The sequence below is a fragment of the Corvus hawaiiensis genome, chromosome 1 (genome assembly GCF_020740725.1).
Source record: "Corvus hawaiiensis isolate bCorHaw1 chromosome 1, bCorHaw1.pri.cur, whole genome shotgun sequence".
NCBI lineage: Eukaryota > Metazoa > Chordata > Aves > Passeriformes > Corvidae > Corvus > Corvus hawaiiensis.
This window is the reverse complement of record NC_063213.1, coordinates 32,574,088-32,591,586: the sequence shown is the minus strand read 5'-3', so window position 1 is coordinate 32,591,586 and position 17,499 is coordinate 32,574,088. Positions and strand designations below refer to the sequence as shown.

General features: G+C 45.8%; 1 protein-coding gene across 1 annotated transcript in view; it reads left to right on the top strand.

Annotated features, from left to right (window-relative positions):
* The window catches only part of EEPD1 (endonuclease/exonuclease/phosphatase family domain containing 1), a 62,984-nt gene extending 52,176 nt beyond the window's left edge, over positions 1–10,808 (top strand). Inside the window, exons 4-7 of the mRNA XM_048299005.1 lie at positions 1,299–1,433; positions 2,707–2,839; positions 10,011–10,205; positions 10,313–10,808. Coding sequence (XP_048154962.1) covers positions 1,299–1,433; positions 2,707–2,839; positions 10,011–10,205; positions 10,313–10,512 — 663 coding nt within the window. The 3' untranslated portion in view covers positions 10,513–10,808. The remainder of the gene's footprint in view (positions 1–1,298; positions 1,434–2,706; positions 2,840–10,010; positions 10,206–10,312) is intronic.
* The last annotated feature ends 6,691 nt before the right edge of the window (positions 10,809–17,499 follow it).

Below are 17,499 nucleotides of genomic sequence, written 5' to 3'. Positions count from 1 at the left end.
TGGAAATAGCCAACAGCTGTTGACAGCAGTTTTATTCTTCCAAATCTTTTCCTGTAGGAGTTTTCAGACCTTAGGCTCCTTACTGGTGGAATAATTTTGTCAGTATTTTAAAGGTGAGTTATCAAAGGAGCTACCAAAGAATTTTAACCAACCTTAATCCTTTCAAGGCTCTTGGGAAGTCAGCGGAGCAGTTAACACTTTTTTATTGCAGCTGAAATGGAGAAAACTATTCCTTGCAATGGATTTAAGTATGATTTGCTATGGGAAGTGAGTTTGAATGATGCCAAAGAAAATGGTGTCTGTGTGATGGGAGAAGAGGCTGACAGGCTTTGAATTAGATACTGCTGCTGGTGCGACCAGCGTAGACAGCTTTCTGAAAATGCCAATTCCACATCATGAAGTAATCAAAAAAAAGCCCATTCAGGATCACAGAAGCAGAGCTGAAAGGAGCAGAGAGCTGAGCATGAAACATTCCAGCTGGAAAAGAAACAGAGAAATTGACAGGGCTGAGAGGTCTAGACCAGATTTCACACCAAGAGACTGAAGGGGCCTGGGTATTTTTAGGTTGTGGGTGAAAAAAGTCTGTGAGATGGTGTCAAGCCTGGGGAGAATGAACAACTGTGCACAGCATCATCCACTGCAAGCCCTAGCAGTCACCCAGTGAGACCTCAAGGCACCAAGCTCATGGTTAGACAATTAATTGTGGGGGTAAAGAACTACCTCATTACTGACCATGCTCAGAGGTATCCAATGCTGTGCCTGGAGCAGGAGGAAAGGAGGACCATGTCACCCAAACACGCACACGAGAGGCAGCATCCTTCACCCTGCAGTGGTCTTGTACATGTTCTGCCTGTAGGAGATGAAACAGGTTATTAAATCCTTGGCTTGACTGGAGCAGTGCTGGATTTAACTGGGTGTCGAATAGCCAGTGTGCAGGTGTGAGGGGCTGGGAGTAGCAGAGTGATGTGTGTTTCAGCTTGGCACACTCACTCTTCAGTGAAGTCAGTGGAGCTTCCCAGGAAGCATTACTCCCACATCTGATGGGAGTTTTGGCAGGGGTGAGATGAAGAAGTCTTTCCACTTGTCCTCTGTATCTTCCACTGATAGCCCAGGAAGCTGTTTCTCCTTTATGCTTGGGCACAGCCAATTGGGCTTCCTGCCCTCAGCAGGCACCATGCCTAGATATAGATATAGATATAGGTATAGATATAGGTATAGATATGGGGCTACATTTGGGCAGAACGTTTTGTTTTTATGATCTTATGACTGGCATTTCTTTTTTTCTTTTTTAATTCCAGGGAGTTGAATATTCTGGTTTCCTCTGGGATACAACAGCTGGCATTGAGCTGAAAGATGCCTCATCACAGGAGACTGCACAGACTAATGGCAACGGGAGGCACTCCTATCCTCATCCGTATCTTGCACATTTCAAGGTAACTGCCACTGTGCCAGTCCAGCCTTGCAGAACTTTTACTAAAAAGAATTTGGCTAAGATGAAAAGAGATACCGCCTTCTAGGAGATAAAAATTTCCATGAGCCTCTGACCCACCTCATCACTGTCCCATGGCTTGGTTATGGATAGGTGCTTAATGCACCTTAATACATGCGGTAGTTCATCACAGTCAGTCCTTTCCCTTGCTCCCGTGGGAGCAAACCCTGGTGCAAGGGAATATTTGAGAACCTGAGGGTCAGTGGATTCTCCATAGCATCCACAGCCATTGAGAGTGTGACAGAAGTCACCAGTCACCTTGTTTGGCTTTTGCCAAATTAACACAGCAAGGGTGAGGTGTGTACCCAGCAGCCTCCAGGCCATAGGGCTGGGATTCTTGTCAGTGCCACAAAGAGGGATAAGTGCAGGGAGAATGGAGATGGATTTTACAGATATACATATATATCTATGAGTATATGAGTGTGTGTATGAGGCACACTGCTCCAGTGAGACTTGGGCTGGCCTATCTTATGTTGCTGTCACACTTCAGAGTTTCCATTTTAAAGCTTTTTCACTGGGGCCAAACCTATTTAAAAGAACATCATCACTTTTGGAACCAGTTCTTGGGCATATGCTGGAGCAAACATATGAGCAGAGAGAGCCCATCTCCACACAGGCTGTGATGAAGGGGTCCAGTTTGGGGAACTTGACATCTCTGGTAATGCTTTGAGAGAAGCATTAATCAAATAATTATTAATGAATAAAGTATTAGTAATTAATTGATTATACAATTAGGTCCAAGTGATTCCCAGAAGGTAAACAGGAGATTGCAGGGAGCCAACAGCTGCTTTCAAGGTACATTAAGTTTCTTGGTTAGTCTCTGTAACGAGCTGGGGCTAATCACAAGGCAGTAGTAATTAGCCCCTGTAATGACCATGACATTATTTGTAGCTTATTAACAACTGGTTTTGCATAAACTAATTTTCATAAGCAGCTGACTTCTTTCTGCAGCTGTGGTGAAAGGAAGCTGTTTGCTAATGCAAACCAGTTTCCCCAGAACTGAGAGGTTATCAGGTTATTGCAAACAAAGCTGCAAAATGCCTTCCTCCTCTTCCTCCCCACATGGAGACATACCAAGACACACCATATACACAGCAGTGTGAGTCCTACTGCCCCAGATGTACTGCTGAAAGTACTGGGAACTGGCACGTGGTTTTGCATTGTGACCTTCCATTCCCTGCATGCATGGCATTGATTTCTCCTCCTTGCTCCCCCAGGTTGGAATGAATGATCTAACTGTGGTTAACCTTCACCTGGCCTTGCCCCCCTCGGCAGGAGACAATACTGGGAAGAACCACGACAGCCACAAACTGGCAGCCTGTGCACAGACTTTGCAGGAGACTCTGAAAGGTAGGGCAGGGGTGTTCCTGCCAGCTATCACATGCACACAATCTAATCCAAAGGAATTTTTAAAAGAGTAAAATTAGTCTCAGTGAGCATTTCAGAAATATCCCCTCACAATTGTCTTTACTCATATTTGTGCGATGCATAGCGTGACAAATGTGCTTTTCCCTAGCTCATTGTTTTACAGTCTTTCCTAATTAACACAAACAGCACAGGAGATCCTACTGGCTTTGACACCATTTTTTCAAATTAAGTTCCTTCTGATTTTATGCTACTGTAACAGCAAGTTCTGCCAAAGGAAAGAAAAGTCACCAGAGCTGAGAACCTATTTTAAGTGTTTTTTGGAACTAACACCTACCTGGTATCAGAGCAAAGCTTAATTATTTTTTTTCTTCCAAGAGAAACAGGTTCTATATATTTAATTTTTTGATAATTGGAAGCTCTTTGGAAAACCCAATGCAAATCTGCAGATGATTGCTAATGAGAAAAGAGACCAAATCCTGCCTTAGTACGTGGATGTAATATGCAGAATAGTTTTGTTGATTTCAAATAAGTTGCTCTGGCTTTACACTGGGATGAAATGACACCAGAATTTAGACCTGAGCCTGAGCAATGTAATAGGCAGCTGGATTTCTTTACTTCATTCCTATGAATTTGCTTCTTACTTTGAAGCCTGCAAATTACGGTCAATTTCCTGTGAAGCAGAACAAAGCATTTTAGATTCTAAATGTTGCTGCTCTTGTTATAGGAACAGAAAAATCTAGCCCTTCATTTACCACTTAAGAAAGATGTGAAAGGGTTGCAAGGTTTTACATGTGATGGTTTTCAACTTGGCCCAGTTCAGCAAGGTTGGTCACTTGGAAGCATTAATATCCCTCTTGTATAACTCAAGAGGTATTTGCAGTTTTTCTGCATGTTCTGTTGTTGTTCCTTTTGAGTTGCAGAAGCCAGTCAGAGCTATTTTAAGAGCTACTGATTTAAGTATTTGTCCATGTACTTTAAAATTGGAAAGGATGAAGATAAACAAAAGGATCATTTGTTTAATCCCCAAAGGCTGAACTGAAACATGGGATAAATGTGTAGCTCTTCTGAAGTCAACTGAGTTGCACTTCCACTGCATCTAAATTTAGACTGTTGGTGTTCTCTTTATTTCATGTTTTAATTTTCATATGGCAGGCACGTTACTGGAGCATGCTTCTTCTTGGCTTAGTCTTTCACAAAAGAAGAAATTCAGATTCCTCCAAACTTGTGGGATGCAGGTGTGGTCTCCTAAGCAAATGGTAGTGCACACATGTGACTTTGAAGTACTGAATTACCTGAAAAGGAGTTTCATGCTTAAAATTACCAGCATCCTTCAATTTCTTCCAAATCAGTCCACAAAATATGGGCAGTAAGGACTGATTTGTCTGTGGGTACTGCAGTAAATTTGAGTTTCTCTTCTTATTTTGCTAACAGATGCCTGTTCTATTACCTTTTATTCTTACCAAGAGGCATGTGAGCATCTGAGGAATATTGTTTACCACCCACAGCCTCCTGTAACACACGGCATAGTACCCCACATTTCTCCCATTAGATTGGTGGTCCTGGTTCCTTTTTCCCTCTCTTTTTTTCTTTCATTAGTACTGGAGAGACACAGTTGCTGTTGGCTGCTCATAGTGAACTCTTTGCAGCAGCCCTTCTGTCTTCTCTCAAGAACTCCACCAGTTTGTCTGCAGTGTGGTGTCCATGGGCAACACACAGATGTTATTCTGGATGCCCTGCTAGTGGATGGATCCAGGGACCAGAGTGCTGGATGGATTGAGAGAGTCCTGAGGAAAAGAATTTGCAAGTGCTGGTGGATGAAAAGCTGCACATGACCCAGCCATGTGCACTTGCAGCCCAGAAAGTCAGCCTCATCCTGGGCTGCATCAAAAGCAGGGTGGCCAGCAGGGCGAGGGCGGGGGATTCTATCTCTCTAATCTGCTCCCAAGTGACCCCACCTGGAGAACTGCATCCAGCTCTGGGATCCCCAACATAGGAAGGACATGGACCTGTTGGATCAAGTCCACAGATGGTCTGTGAAGATGATCAGAGGGCTAGAGCACCTCTCCTGTGAAGAAAGGCTAAGGTAGCTGGGGTTGTTCAGTCTGAAGAAGAGAAGACTTAGGGAATATCTTACAGCAGTCTTCTAGCACCTGAAGGGGGCCTACAAGAAAGCTGAAGAGGGACTTTTTACAAGGACATGTAGTGATGGAACAAGGGGGAATGGCCTTAAACTGAAAGAGGGTAGGTTTAGATTAGGTATTAGGAAGATATTTTTTATTGTGAGGGTAGTGAAGCACTGGTACAGGTTTCCCAGAGGAGCTGTGGATGCTCCTCCCTTGCAGTATTCAATGCCGAGTTGGATGGGGCTTCAAGTGACCTGGTTTAATGTAAGATGTCCCTGGCCACGGCAGGGGGGTTCGAACTAGATGATCTTTAAAGGTCCCTTCCAACCCAAACCATTCTGTGATTCTGTGATACCTTGTCCCATGTGGCTTGGCCATATTCCATGGGTTATCCATGCATCAGGCACTGGGCTTACAAGACTTCTGAGAAATGGTAAGGAATCCTCTTAGCAGCCAATGTAACATCACATCCTTCTCATCATATGTGTGTCACTCTGTCCAGGAAGGATTTGGGTGTTTAAGAGTCTGTTTAATTCATGAGGTAAATTATCCAGGGCATGGGAAAATCAGAGTGTGTCCTACAGATGTCCCCTTGGCCTGCCATGAAGCAAAGGAGGGTTTCCTGGTTCCTGCAGAGAGGCAGACTTCAACACTGCAGACTTTCTGCAGGCACTATCAGTCCCTCAGCTGATTGCCTTGGCACACCAGAGCTCAGCCACTGCGGCACAGGGCTGAGTTGTGGCTCTGCTTTGCTTTGCTGGCCAAGAGCCACCCACAGGCACTGCCAAAATTCACTGGTGCTTCAGTGAATTTGAAGATGCATTTGCAAACAGACCAGACTTTTTTTTCACCTGAGGAGTTTTCCATTGACAAGGACACGGTTGCTTTGGGCCCAGAGGGTGTGAATGTGTGTAGGAGCACTGCTGAGAGGTCATGAACGGGACACATGCCTGGCTGCTGTGGGCTTTGCCACCATGTCCGAACAGATGGAGGCTCTGGGTCCTTGTGGACAGTACAGTCTGTGTCAGGGACCTTTGCAGCCGAAGATTGGTTGGTAAGAGAGCTCCTGCTGCTCTGTCTGTTGAGGAGGAGGAGGACCAGATTGCATCAGCTGAGGAGCCTCTGGCTCCTAGGGAAAAGGAGAATCAAGCCCCGCCAGTCTTAAATTCATTTTCTCCAAAAGAGGAAAATCACAGCACAGCACCAGTAGCATTGTATTCATTTACTGTTTTTCCCTCCATCTGATTGTGACTATGGGAATCATGACTGCAGTTTTTGATCAGTTATCATTCCTTATTATGAGTAAGGGCATTTCTTCCAGAACTTTTGCTAAGTTTGGCTGAGAGCCATTGGGGCTCATCCATGAGACCCCTGAGAGCTGCAGCTGCTGTGGGCAGCTCTGCTCCCTGCCTCTGCTGGGAGGCCCAGGGGTGTCCAGTTAGACAGGCAGGATCCAGGCGGGTTCGCTTCCTGCCCTTGCACGGCTGGATGTCTGTCAGGGTCTTGGGAGGCAGACAAAACACGAAACTGCAGTGCTGACGTGCATGATGTTGTTGTTGCAGGAGCTGGCAGAGGTGGGAGCAGGGCTGAGAGTGAGCCAGGACAAGGGGAAATAAAGTTGGTGGTTGTCTAGAGAACTGTTTGCTTGCTCTTCCTTGCTTAGCACAGGGCTGCCTGATGTATTCCCACTCTTTTGCAGTCGGAGGAACCCTAGAAGCTCCTGTCAGAGGGGAACTAAAAACACTCCTTTCTCTCCCCAATGGCAAATTGGGTTTCAGCTTCTTTAACATGCTCCAGCCTATTCTGGCTATCAACTTTACACTTTGATTTTATGCTTTGTTATTCTGCATGCAAAAGTTCAAATGAGTGAAGAATATAGTGATTCCCTCCCTGGGCAGGGACTCATCTTACCTCCTTCCAGGCACACATCCAAGTGCTGGGTCTTTTATCCTCTGCTATTTCTAATCTGTCCAGAATGGAAAGGTTAAAATTTTCAGTCAGTTAAAATTTTCATTTGTAAGTATGGTGGGGTTTTTTCATAGACTTTTCATGTACAGGAGATAGGCTTGAGGATTTGCTAAGGAAGCATGAGTAGTTCAGGATAAAATAGAATAGATTTTGTGCATAATCAAGACGCTGCTGTTAAGATCCTGGCCTCTCTGTCATTTATAAACACCAAGGATGTGCTCCAGAGGTTTCTGTAATGGCCTTTTCCCATATAGGGTGGAGATGAAAGCATGGAAGGAGCCAGGTGGTGCCTGGGCCATTTAGCAAGTGTTAGCACTGAAGGACCAAAGTTAAATTTCAGGCTTCCTGGTCTTGCCAAGCAAGAGATCTTGCAAGAGATCTTTGTCATGAGATGCATACAAAACCACCAGCTCACAGCAGGCAGGGTCATCCCATTAGGCAAGAACTGATTTTTCTTTTTGGGTTCTGATGGAGCTTAAAATAACTCAGGTTCAGATTCAGGTGGTTTTTTCCTTCAAAGGTGGGAAGACTGCTATCATGAATGCTTTATGGAAGAATATTTAAACTTCACATTATTTACAATATGATTTGTGTCCTACAAAGGGTAGAGAAACCACAAATAAACGAATTCATTGCCCCTCTGCATCTTAGCAAGCACCATGTTTTGAAGTAAGTCATATGCCCTCAGTCTCACTTGCTCTCTTGCCCCTTCCCAATTCATCTTTCTTGCACTGCAAGACAGAGTAGATTTTGTTGAGCTTGTGCTCCCTCTCCTGGATAGCGACTTCTACAGCAACAGCAAAAAATGAGGAGGTTTACCCAGAGCACCAAGTATGGCAGAGGATGCCATCTGTCCACCTCATCCCCTCTCACACTTCAATCCCAGGAAAGAAAAAGCTTATAGGCTCTTCATAGTTCACTTTTCTGAAGGCAGCTTTGGGATAATTTTTTTTGTGCATTTGTGCCTCCTTTCACCATCCTTCTCCTTCTCCAGTGCCAAGTAGTGACGTGGCAGCATCTCTGATCAGCTGTCAGCATTCTTCAGCTGTCTTCTCAGATATTTCTGCCAGTGGTTTGAGATGGGCACTGAGGCATGTGCTTTGTCCTCTTATCCCAGGGCACAGCTGGGATGTCTGCATCCACATCTGTGGGGCTAGGAGAGCACACGTTGGGGATATGAAATTAGGGTCCAGAGTCTCTATCCTCATTCATTAGGGTTGGAAACAAATTGTAACTGAAGTCATTTTCTGATCCAAGTTGAGCAGTATCCCTTCAGACAGCCAGGCAAAACAAAGTTGCTGTAGTCAGGGAGTATCCGCGTGGTTTCTCAACTCATCTTCTGCCATCAGGCTTGCAGTCTGCTCCTTGGTCCTGTTCCTTGGGATTTCTTAAATACAGAGGTTAGAATGAGCACTGCACTTTTGGGACTGTGGTATATACCAGCATAAGGCTGCGTCTTCCTGGGTTCCTCACAAAAGTGTCCTTGACTCTTACAGAAAATCTATTTTAAAAAATGTCAGCATAGGTGAAAGCCAATAGGTGCTTCTTGTAGAAAAAAAAAGAAAAAAATCTTAAAAAGGCACAGATTTCTAAAACCCTCTGAGACTACAAATGCTTGTCTTTAAGTTTGTCGCTATTAGGGAATAGCAGGGAAAAGACACCAATATTTGGACTTTAGTAAAGCTTTTGATATTGTCTCTGACTCATCCTTCTGGACAAAATGCCCAGCACACAGCTGGACAACCACATTACGTGATGGGTGAGCGACCAGTTCACAGATCAGGCACAAAAATCACAGTGAATGGGTTGACATCAGGCTGGCATCTGGTCACTAGTGGGGTTCTGCAGGGCTCCATCTTTGGCCCAGTTCTCTTCAACATCTTCAGCAATGTCTTGGATGTGGGACTTGAAGGAATACTAAGTAAGTTTGAAGACAACACTAAATCATGGGGAGCTGTCAACTCCCTAGAGGGCAGACAGGTCCTGCAGACACCTCGACATATTAGAGATGTGGGAAATTACCAATCATATAAAGTTTTAATAAGGGCAAGCGCCAAATCCTGCACCTGGGATAGGTCAGTCTTGATTGTGTGCACAGACTGGGGAATGAGGGGCCGGAGAGCAGCACTGTGGAAAGAGACCTGGGGCTCCTGGTTGATGGCAAGCTGAATGTGAGTCAGCAGTGCCCTGGCAGCCACGACGGCCGAGCGTGTCCTGCGGGGCCTCGGGCACAGCATTGCCAGCCAGGGAAGGGAGGGGATTGTCCCGCTCTGCTCTGCACTGGGGCAGCCTCACCTTGAGTATTGTCTGCAGTTTTGGGTGCCACAATACAAAAAGTACATTAAGCTGTTAGAGAGTGTCCAAAGGAGGGCCATGAGGATGGTGAAGGATCTGGAGGAGAAGCCATATGAGGAAGCAGATGAGGTCACTTGATCTGTTCAGCCTGGAGGAGACTGAGGGAAACCTCATTGTGGTCTTCAACACCCTCAAGAGGGGAAGAGAACGGGCAGGTACTGATCTCTTCATTTTTTCGTGACCAGTGACGGGACCTGAGGGGAATGGCACGAAGCTGAGTTCAGAGGAGGTTTAGGTTGGGTATTAGGAAGAGGTTTCTCACCCAGAGGGTGGTTGGGCACTGGAACAGGCTCCCCAGGGAAGTGGTCACAGCACTGAGCCTGACAGGTTTCAAGAAGCGTGTGGACAACACTCTCAGGCACATGGCGTGTGTGACTCTTGGGGTGTCCTGTGCAGGACCAGGAGTTGGACTGATGATCCTTATGGGTCCCTTCCAACTCAACATTTTCTATGATTCTATGACTCTATGATAAATAATATTAAAAAACAAGCGTCAGATGTGTACTGGCTGGTTTTATTGTCATGAGGAGAATGGCCATGAGTAAATACTCAGTGAAAAAGGCTTTGAATAGCATTTCTTTCAGGAGTTCAGAGTACCGTCACTTATGTTATTCAGTATTTGTATTTTTCCTCTTTCCATTTATCCTCTTGTACTTCAGTGATGGATGTCCATTCTTCCCATTCTTTTCTATTTTTCTGTTTTCTAGGAGAAAAAGATGTAATAATCCTTGGAGATTTTAACCAGGCCCCAGACAGCAGCGACCATGACATCCTGAGGAAGGAGAAGTTCCACCACCTGGTCCCTTCCAGCACCTTCACCAACATCAGCACAAAGAACCCACAAGGGTCCAAGTCACTGGATAACATCTGGATCAGCCGGAGCTTGAAAAAGGTCTTCACAGGTAGGGTTGCTTGAGCGAGGCTGTGTAACCTGTAGTTGGGTTGGCGTCGTGTGTCCAGTTTGGGCAGTATCACTCAACCTTTTTCCCTGTGATTCTCTTTGATGCAGGCCACTGGGCTGTCGTGCGAGAAGGGCTTACAAACCCATGGATCCCCGATAACTGGTCCTGGGGTGGGGTGGCTTCAGAGCACTGCCCCGTGCTTGCTGAATTTTACCTGGAAAAGGACTGGAACAGGAAGGAGGTGACGCGGAATGGGAACGGGGTGACGGTTGAACGCAACGACTCCCACACTAAGCACGAACGATGACGTGAATTTGAGGGTGCCTCTTCTGCCACCCAGGGAAGGCTCTGGTCGCTCACGACTCCACGGCAGATCAGGACTGCCTTCCCCTCTCCCTCCTTCCTGCTCTCTTCCCTGCACCTAGAAAGCATCAGCATATGATTTTGGTGGTCCTGGCTTTGTGCCTCTCCTGGACAGTTCTGGATGGAGTCTCATGGCAGCAGAACAATCTGCAACTTTTTCCAGGGACACAGTGGACATTTCCACACCTGGAGATTTGGATGAGAATTGTACAGAAAATAAAGTGTACTTTTAATACTGTACAGGGTTGTTGCTAAAATGCAGCTGAGCAGGGTTTTGCTGTGAGAGGGAGGTGATGGTTATTTTCCTTTGCCTCTTTGTAAATTGAGGTAATAAGAGAGGCCCCAAAAAGAGGGACAAGGTGGACATTCTTGGCAAATTGCAGATGCTATTCAACACTTGCAAAAACTGCTGGAGCTGGTCCCTATGTGAGCTGCAGTGAGACCTGAGTGGTCCCTCTGCCCCAGCCTGGAGAGACATCATTCCTCCATAGCCCCTTATAGGCACCCCTCATCCTTTCCTTCCTCCTTCCTTATGCTCCTGACAGGGTCATTGTGCCCCAGAAGAGCTTCCTGGAGCTTGGCTTTGTCTTTTTGTTAGGTGCAACGTTCAGTGTTGGGTTTTCTTCCCACACAATAGTTTTCAGGAGCTGGGAAACCACCAACTTGTCCCTCTGCATAGCCTGGTCCATTTCTCCAGTACCCTTTGCCTTGCTCCCTTTTGGGGATTTCCCAGGAACAGCCCTTGTCCTCTGGCCCTGCAGCTGGCATCAGTGAGATGTAGCCACAGGTCTTTGTCTAGGAGCCGGTGTTCTGCGCAGGGCTCTGCATCGGGGAGAAATGGGCTGTGCATCAGTGGGAGGTCTATAGATGAGCCCATTTTCATGTGATTACTGCAGGGGCTGGCCCACATGATGGACCAACCTCTGCCCATTGACTTTTTTAGGGGCTGTCAGTTTTCCCCTCTGGCAGACCAGGCATCCTTTTCCTGAGCCTCACTGCTGCATAAGCCTGATTCTCTCACCACAACAGGGGTTTAAGTACAGCGTGTGGTCACCATGCATATGGCAGGGATAGGGGCTGCTGCCAAGGGGGTTTGGGTTCTGTGCATGTCCTGGGTGGGAGCAATTCAGCCAGCACCCTACCACGGCAGCACTGGGAATGGAGCATTGAAATTGCCACCTACATGAGTTTTTTCATGCAGAAATTAATAACCAGTGACCTAGAAGGGAAACGTATCAGGACTTCAGCATCTGCAAAAGAAACAGCTTGAGTGTGAAAGGTGCTGAGCTGCCCACTCACCCAGCACCTGCTGCTCCAGGCTGCAGATGACCACACATTCTGCTGCTGAGTGGAAAGGAAAATTCTGTGGCATGGCTCACTACTCTTGACAGCAATGCCACACCAAAGGAGATGTTGTAACTGAGGGTTTTAGAGTAAAACAGTATCATATTCTTGCAGTATTTTTATTATTTTAACTTTCTCAGATATCACCTCATTTCTAACGACTCAAAAATAACTAATTTTTCAACAACTAAATAAATTCCCATGCAAACACACACACAGTTGAACAGCTTTTCTGTCAGTATGCAAAACTAAACCCTGAAAAAGCTGGCATAGCCTGGAGTGACTCTCAGACTCAGGGAGATTTCATGGATGTTTCAAGAGGTTAAGTGACTAACTAAGAACTCAGAGCATCAGATCAAAAATGTATCTCTAGTTGCTCAACATTCCCTGTTGAAAATGGGAGGTGCAGGTATTTGTCTCTGATCATTAAAGAAACTAGCAGAAGATCTTGGCTCCAGCTTTCATTCTGGATCCTTGCTACAGCTTTGTCCTTTTCAAACAGGCACAATTTTGGTGCCCTCTTTTAATTTGACCAGTACCAGATTCCCCAAGAAACTCTCACTGGATAAGTGCAAAATCTAGGCGAAGATGCAGTAGAATTGCCTTAGTCAAATGAATATTACATGAGGTGAGGGGCAGTAAAATTCCCAAGAGCACACTCACTCTCTTGTACCAGCTAGTGTTTCTCTGCTACAAATATGTTTGGAGGCTGTAATTATTTTATAGCTCTAGAAGTAAAACTTGGAAAGGCCAGATTGCATTTATTCTGCTGTGGATGTAAGTGCAGAGGCACCAAAGCCTAGAGAAGCACCAGCAGCCCCCTGTGCAGGTGATAGTGCTCACAGCTGCAGCAGGGGCCCTTGCTTTGGCTGATGAGTTGTGTGTTAACAGGGGCTGCTGGTGTGGGAAATGAGCTGAGCCTCCTTCATAGCCCATGTGGGAGCTGTAGGGAAAGTTAATGAGGCTAGTCTGTAGCTCAGAGGTTCCTCAGCCCAGTGGAGAGCTCTGGAATGGTGATTACTTGGTGGATAAAAAGATGCCTTGGGATAAGATGTGAGGAAGATAGAGGAATTGGATGCCTATAGGTGGAATTCTGCCTCGCACAGAGCATCTGTATGAGGTATGTGCCTGGTTACTTCATGTTGGCAATCAGCAGTGCCTCACTGTGGTCTCACTGGTTTTAAAAAGCTTGCTTTGTTTGCTGTTTGTGGCATCCTTGTAGGAGGATGAGATGGTTGTGAGTCTGATGGATTTTGGAGTTCCCAAGAACATCTGTCACGTTATGGTTGTTCAAAAGCTGAAGTGGTGGCTGTGCTCCTGCTGCCCCTGAGGGAGTAAACCTGAACAGCAATTTTATTTCAAGATGCTCCTAGTGGAAGCTCTGCTGGCCCAGCTTGCTGGAACTTTAATGCCCAGGCAGTGCCAAGGAAGGCAGCAACTGAGGGGGTACAGAAGCAGTGAGCCTTTCTTACAGAAGGCTGGGTACACCTTACACATCTTGGGGTCCCTTCAGGAGCCCAAATTTTGTGAGGCAGGGTCCTGCTTCATTCACCAATGGCTACAGACTGATTTGGTCCAGGTTTAATTTTTTGTAAGGCCTGTGCAAAGTGAAGGTTGTTGGAGATTTTCCCTGCCCACTGCACATGGAGCCTTGGCCACTTCCTTACAAAAAAGTGCTGCCTCTTGTCTCCTGCTGACACATGCCAGCCCCAGACCTCACCTGACCAGGGACATGGTGACAGCTGATGCACAGCACATGGTCCCTGCGGTGGCTGTGGTTGGTCAAACCTCACAGTGGTGGCTTCTGCAGGGAGCTCACTGGTCCTTCTGGCAGCAGGGGTGGCTCCTGGAAGGACATATTTGAGTTTCTACCTTTTAGCATCTTCTGGGAAAAGCTTAAAGCAGCACCCAGTTCACCAAGGCTGAGGTGGCCATGTCTAGCGTTTAGCCTCTTGGCTCCTCACAATGAAAGCTTTTAAATTATTCTCAGCCAAATTATTCTCCTTTCCTATTTGCTCTGACCCATTTGCTTTATGGAAAAGCCTCTGCTTTGTCCTGTGGGCTTCTTAAAAGAACTTCCATGGCAAGTGACCATTTGGTCACTTGACTTTGCAGTGTTGTTGCACTGCAGTGTTGCAAGCCATCTAAGAAAATGGAGGTATGATATAGGAGAGTTTGGAGAGTTGCTAAAAACCTCTGAGGAGCAAACACAAGTAAATAACTGTCCTGGAGATGAACTTCCAAGAACCAGGTTGTGGCAGCAGTAGGTTGATAAACCCTGATGCAGCAGGCAGGGGTGGAGGCTTGACTGTACAAGCTAATCAGCCTTGGTTGTGGCACTTACGAGCCCTCGTGGGAGTCAGTGCTCAGCATTCTTAGAAAATGACAGAAAAGGGTCAGTCCAGGGGAGTTCAAGGTTTTCCTGGACCTCTAAGTGCTGCCTTCTGAGATCAAGTTGATTTTTGGTTCTTGAAAATGGTGTATTGAAGGAGCATGCTGGCCAGATGTGATGGGAAGCAGAGCTCCTGGGACAGCAGCTGCTGTTCCCTGGGAGCACAACAGGTCATAAATTTAAGCACTCAGAAATTGGGTGGAAATGTCCCATGTTTCGGTTCTGAGCTTTTCCTTAGCTGCAGGAAGCAAGGCAAAGGCATGCAGGCATCTCCTGGCCTCTGACTTTCACACTTTTGTACAGAGTTTCTAGATGGGAAAAACTTTATAGGAGGCTTATGTTCTTTGTTTTTCCTAAGCAAAATGCAAAATTCTCCCCCATGCGAGGAGTCATACTGACTGTGAATCAGGGCTCTTGTGGGAAACAGCCTGCAGCAGCTTTTTTCATCCCCAGAAGAGATGCAGCAGCGGGATCCTGTGAGTTGGCTGCTCTCAGGGTGACGGAGGGCCGTGCCAGCAGACTGCACAGCTCTCACTGTTGCCACTCAGCAGTTCTGGGTTGTATCCCACATGCCACAGAGCAGGACATGACCACAATCGCAGACAGAGCCCTTGTCTGCTTACCTTTTTTTTAGGTTTTTAAGCCTTAAGTAACTTTTACCTCCATATCTGGAAGTAAAAAAGCTCCTTTGTAAAATCGAAGTAGCTAAAAGGATTTACTCTAAAGTACCTACAGGTTACATGTACACTTAGGAAATATGTTGCTGGATGACCCTTTGATGACCCATCCATCTGGCCATCTCATAACCCTGCATGATGTGATGTTCCCAGCCTGAGGGATGTCCAAATATCAGCTGTGTGAAAGGCCTCATTTAAAAAGAAAAAAAATGGAATGTGCACAGACGTGAACTGCAACATTGCTCAAACTTTGTGTGAAAACACAAGGGGTACTACCAGCACCAGGCTCTCAGAGCATTTTCCCACTAGTTTTTAGGGAGTGATCTTCATGGAAGCTCTTCCTTCAGACCTCCTTACTCCCTTGTCACTCTGTAGGCAAGAGGGGCTGCCTTGCAGCTGGGTGCTCACTTTATCTCCCCCATTCCTACTGCCTGAAGTTCTCAGCAGGCTCCCACGAAGGTCACTCACATACATGCCTAGCTGGGCACCTTGGTACTCTTCCACACCCTCCTTTGGAGAAACCTTAACCTGATTCCTTCAACTGAAGGACTATTGTTCCTTTTACTGACCAAGGGTGCTGAGAGCTGGAGGAGTGTGGGGTAGAGAGGCTGGGAAATGGGGAGGGATGGAGATGAGACAACGGATGCAGGAATGAATCACTGCTGGAGGCTTCTCCACATGGTCCTGTGTGTCTGGTGACATATCTTGCCCATATCTGGAAAAGCTTCTTGGCTGAAAGCTGTAAAATAAGATCAAAAATACAGGGGACCTTAGCTTTAAAATACTGCCAGGAGGAGAGGAAGAAGAGGTTGACTTACAGATCACCTGCAGATTTTTTTGGTGGGTGGGAGTGAATTTACTTTCTAGGCTCAGAGACTCATGAGATAGTAGTGAATATATTCCTTAGATAAAAAGGGATGTGAAGGACTAGGATTTAAAAAAAGCCATCTGATGGATGAGTGCTAGAGACCAGGACAAAAGTCAAACAGGACAGAAATAAGCCAGTAACCTGGAGAAAACAGCCTGACAGTTCCCTTGCTTGGAATCTGCCACAGGATGGAAATTGGGCCCTAAACTACAAATGTGAGACCTTCCAAGTGCCATTTTCAGGGCACTGTTGGGACAAGACCTGAATGAGCCCAGCTTTGCTGTATTGGAGTTAGCTGTGCAGTGGAATCACACAGATCCAGCGGAGAAGGTCCCTGTGGGAGGTGTCCACCGCCCTCTGACCCTGTGGGATGGCAGGAGTACCGTGGCCTCATGCCAGCCCCTCCTGTGCCACCATCTGCATTTCTCTTGCCACTGATTTTTTTAGGTATTTTTTTCAGGAATTTTTTCTTTTCAAAACCATGGCTATACCAGCTGACCCTGCTCATTCATGAGAGCCCTATCTGTGTGGTCTCTACCTCTGCTCTTTCCTTCTTCACACTGTAGCCAGTGCAGTTCCAACTTCAGCCTCAGTTTCTTCACTATCTAAAGCTGAAATAATGCTGTACTTCACCCTGCATGTCCATAGACACCTCAGGAAAAGATGTTTAAAGTCTCCCAGAGACACTGTGTGATTGGGGAAGATACAAAATATTTCAGCAGCAGCATAAAAAATTAATTTAGACAACTTTTATGGGAAGGGTAAGGCTATGCCTTGAAGGTAATCCTGATGGCATCTTCCTGTAATTGAATCAATGTAAAGGAATGGGTTTAAAATTCAATATCCAGATTTTCTGGATTTAATCTAAAATAGACTGTGAGAAGTCATTAATTGTTCAGCAAAGCCAAAATAGATTCTCCCTTCTGTATCTTAAAGACAGACAAACTCATTTTAAACAGCATACTGAAAAAAACCCTCTAATTTAATTTTTTGTTAATATATTATGAAAATTAAGACACTTTTAAATGACTATTACCTTAAAAAAAACCAACAAAATAAATAAAGGACAAAAAAACCCCAAACAAACCCAAAGAAAAGAATTGTTCCAGCTGTTTCCTTTTGCCTTTCTCTTGGCTTAGATAAGGTCTCACTCACCTTCCATTCTGACTCCTGGGTTGCCAGATTTCCGTCCTGGTTTCCAGCATAAATGATTTCCATCTTTCCCTCCTTTCAGAGAACCTTGGTGCTTAAGTTGCTCCTGGAACTGCTGGCAGGGCATCCAGCTTCATAAGCCTGGCACTTTTTTGCAAGTGCTGCAAAAAAGCTTTCAGAGCTGCATTGGTCCTGCAGATCACCTGTGACAAATGTGAGATTTATTCAGTACTGAAATATACCTGCTCAGTGATGGGTGAGTGTTGTGTTTCACCCTGCTGATACTGTAGAAGGGGTATCTGGGATGCAAGGGAGAATGGTGGTAATCTGGGAGCCTATGAAGGGAACAGATTTCAGGCTGTGTTTTCCAAGCTTTGTAGGAAGGGAAGGGGAATATGGTGTGATAATACTTAGCAGTCTTGCAAGGCAAATCAGCAATTGACTTCCAAAATATTTCCATTAAAAAGAACCTACAACCCTTAAATGTTATCCTTACTT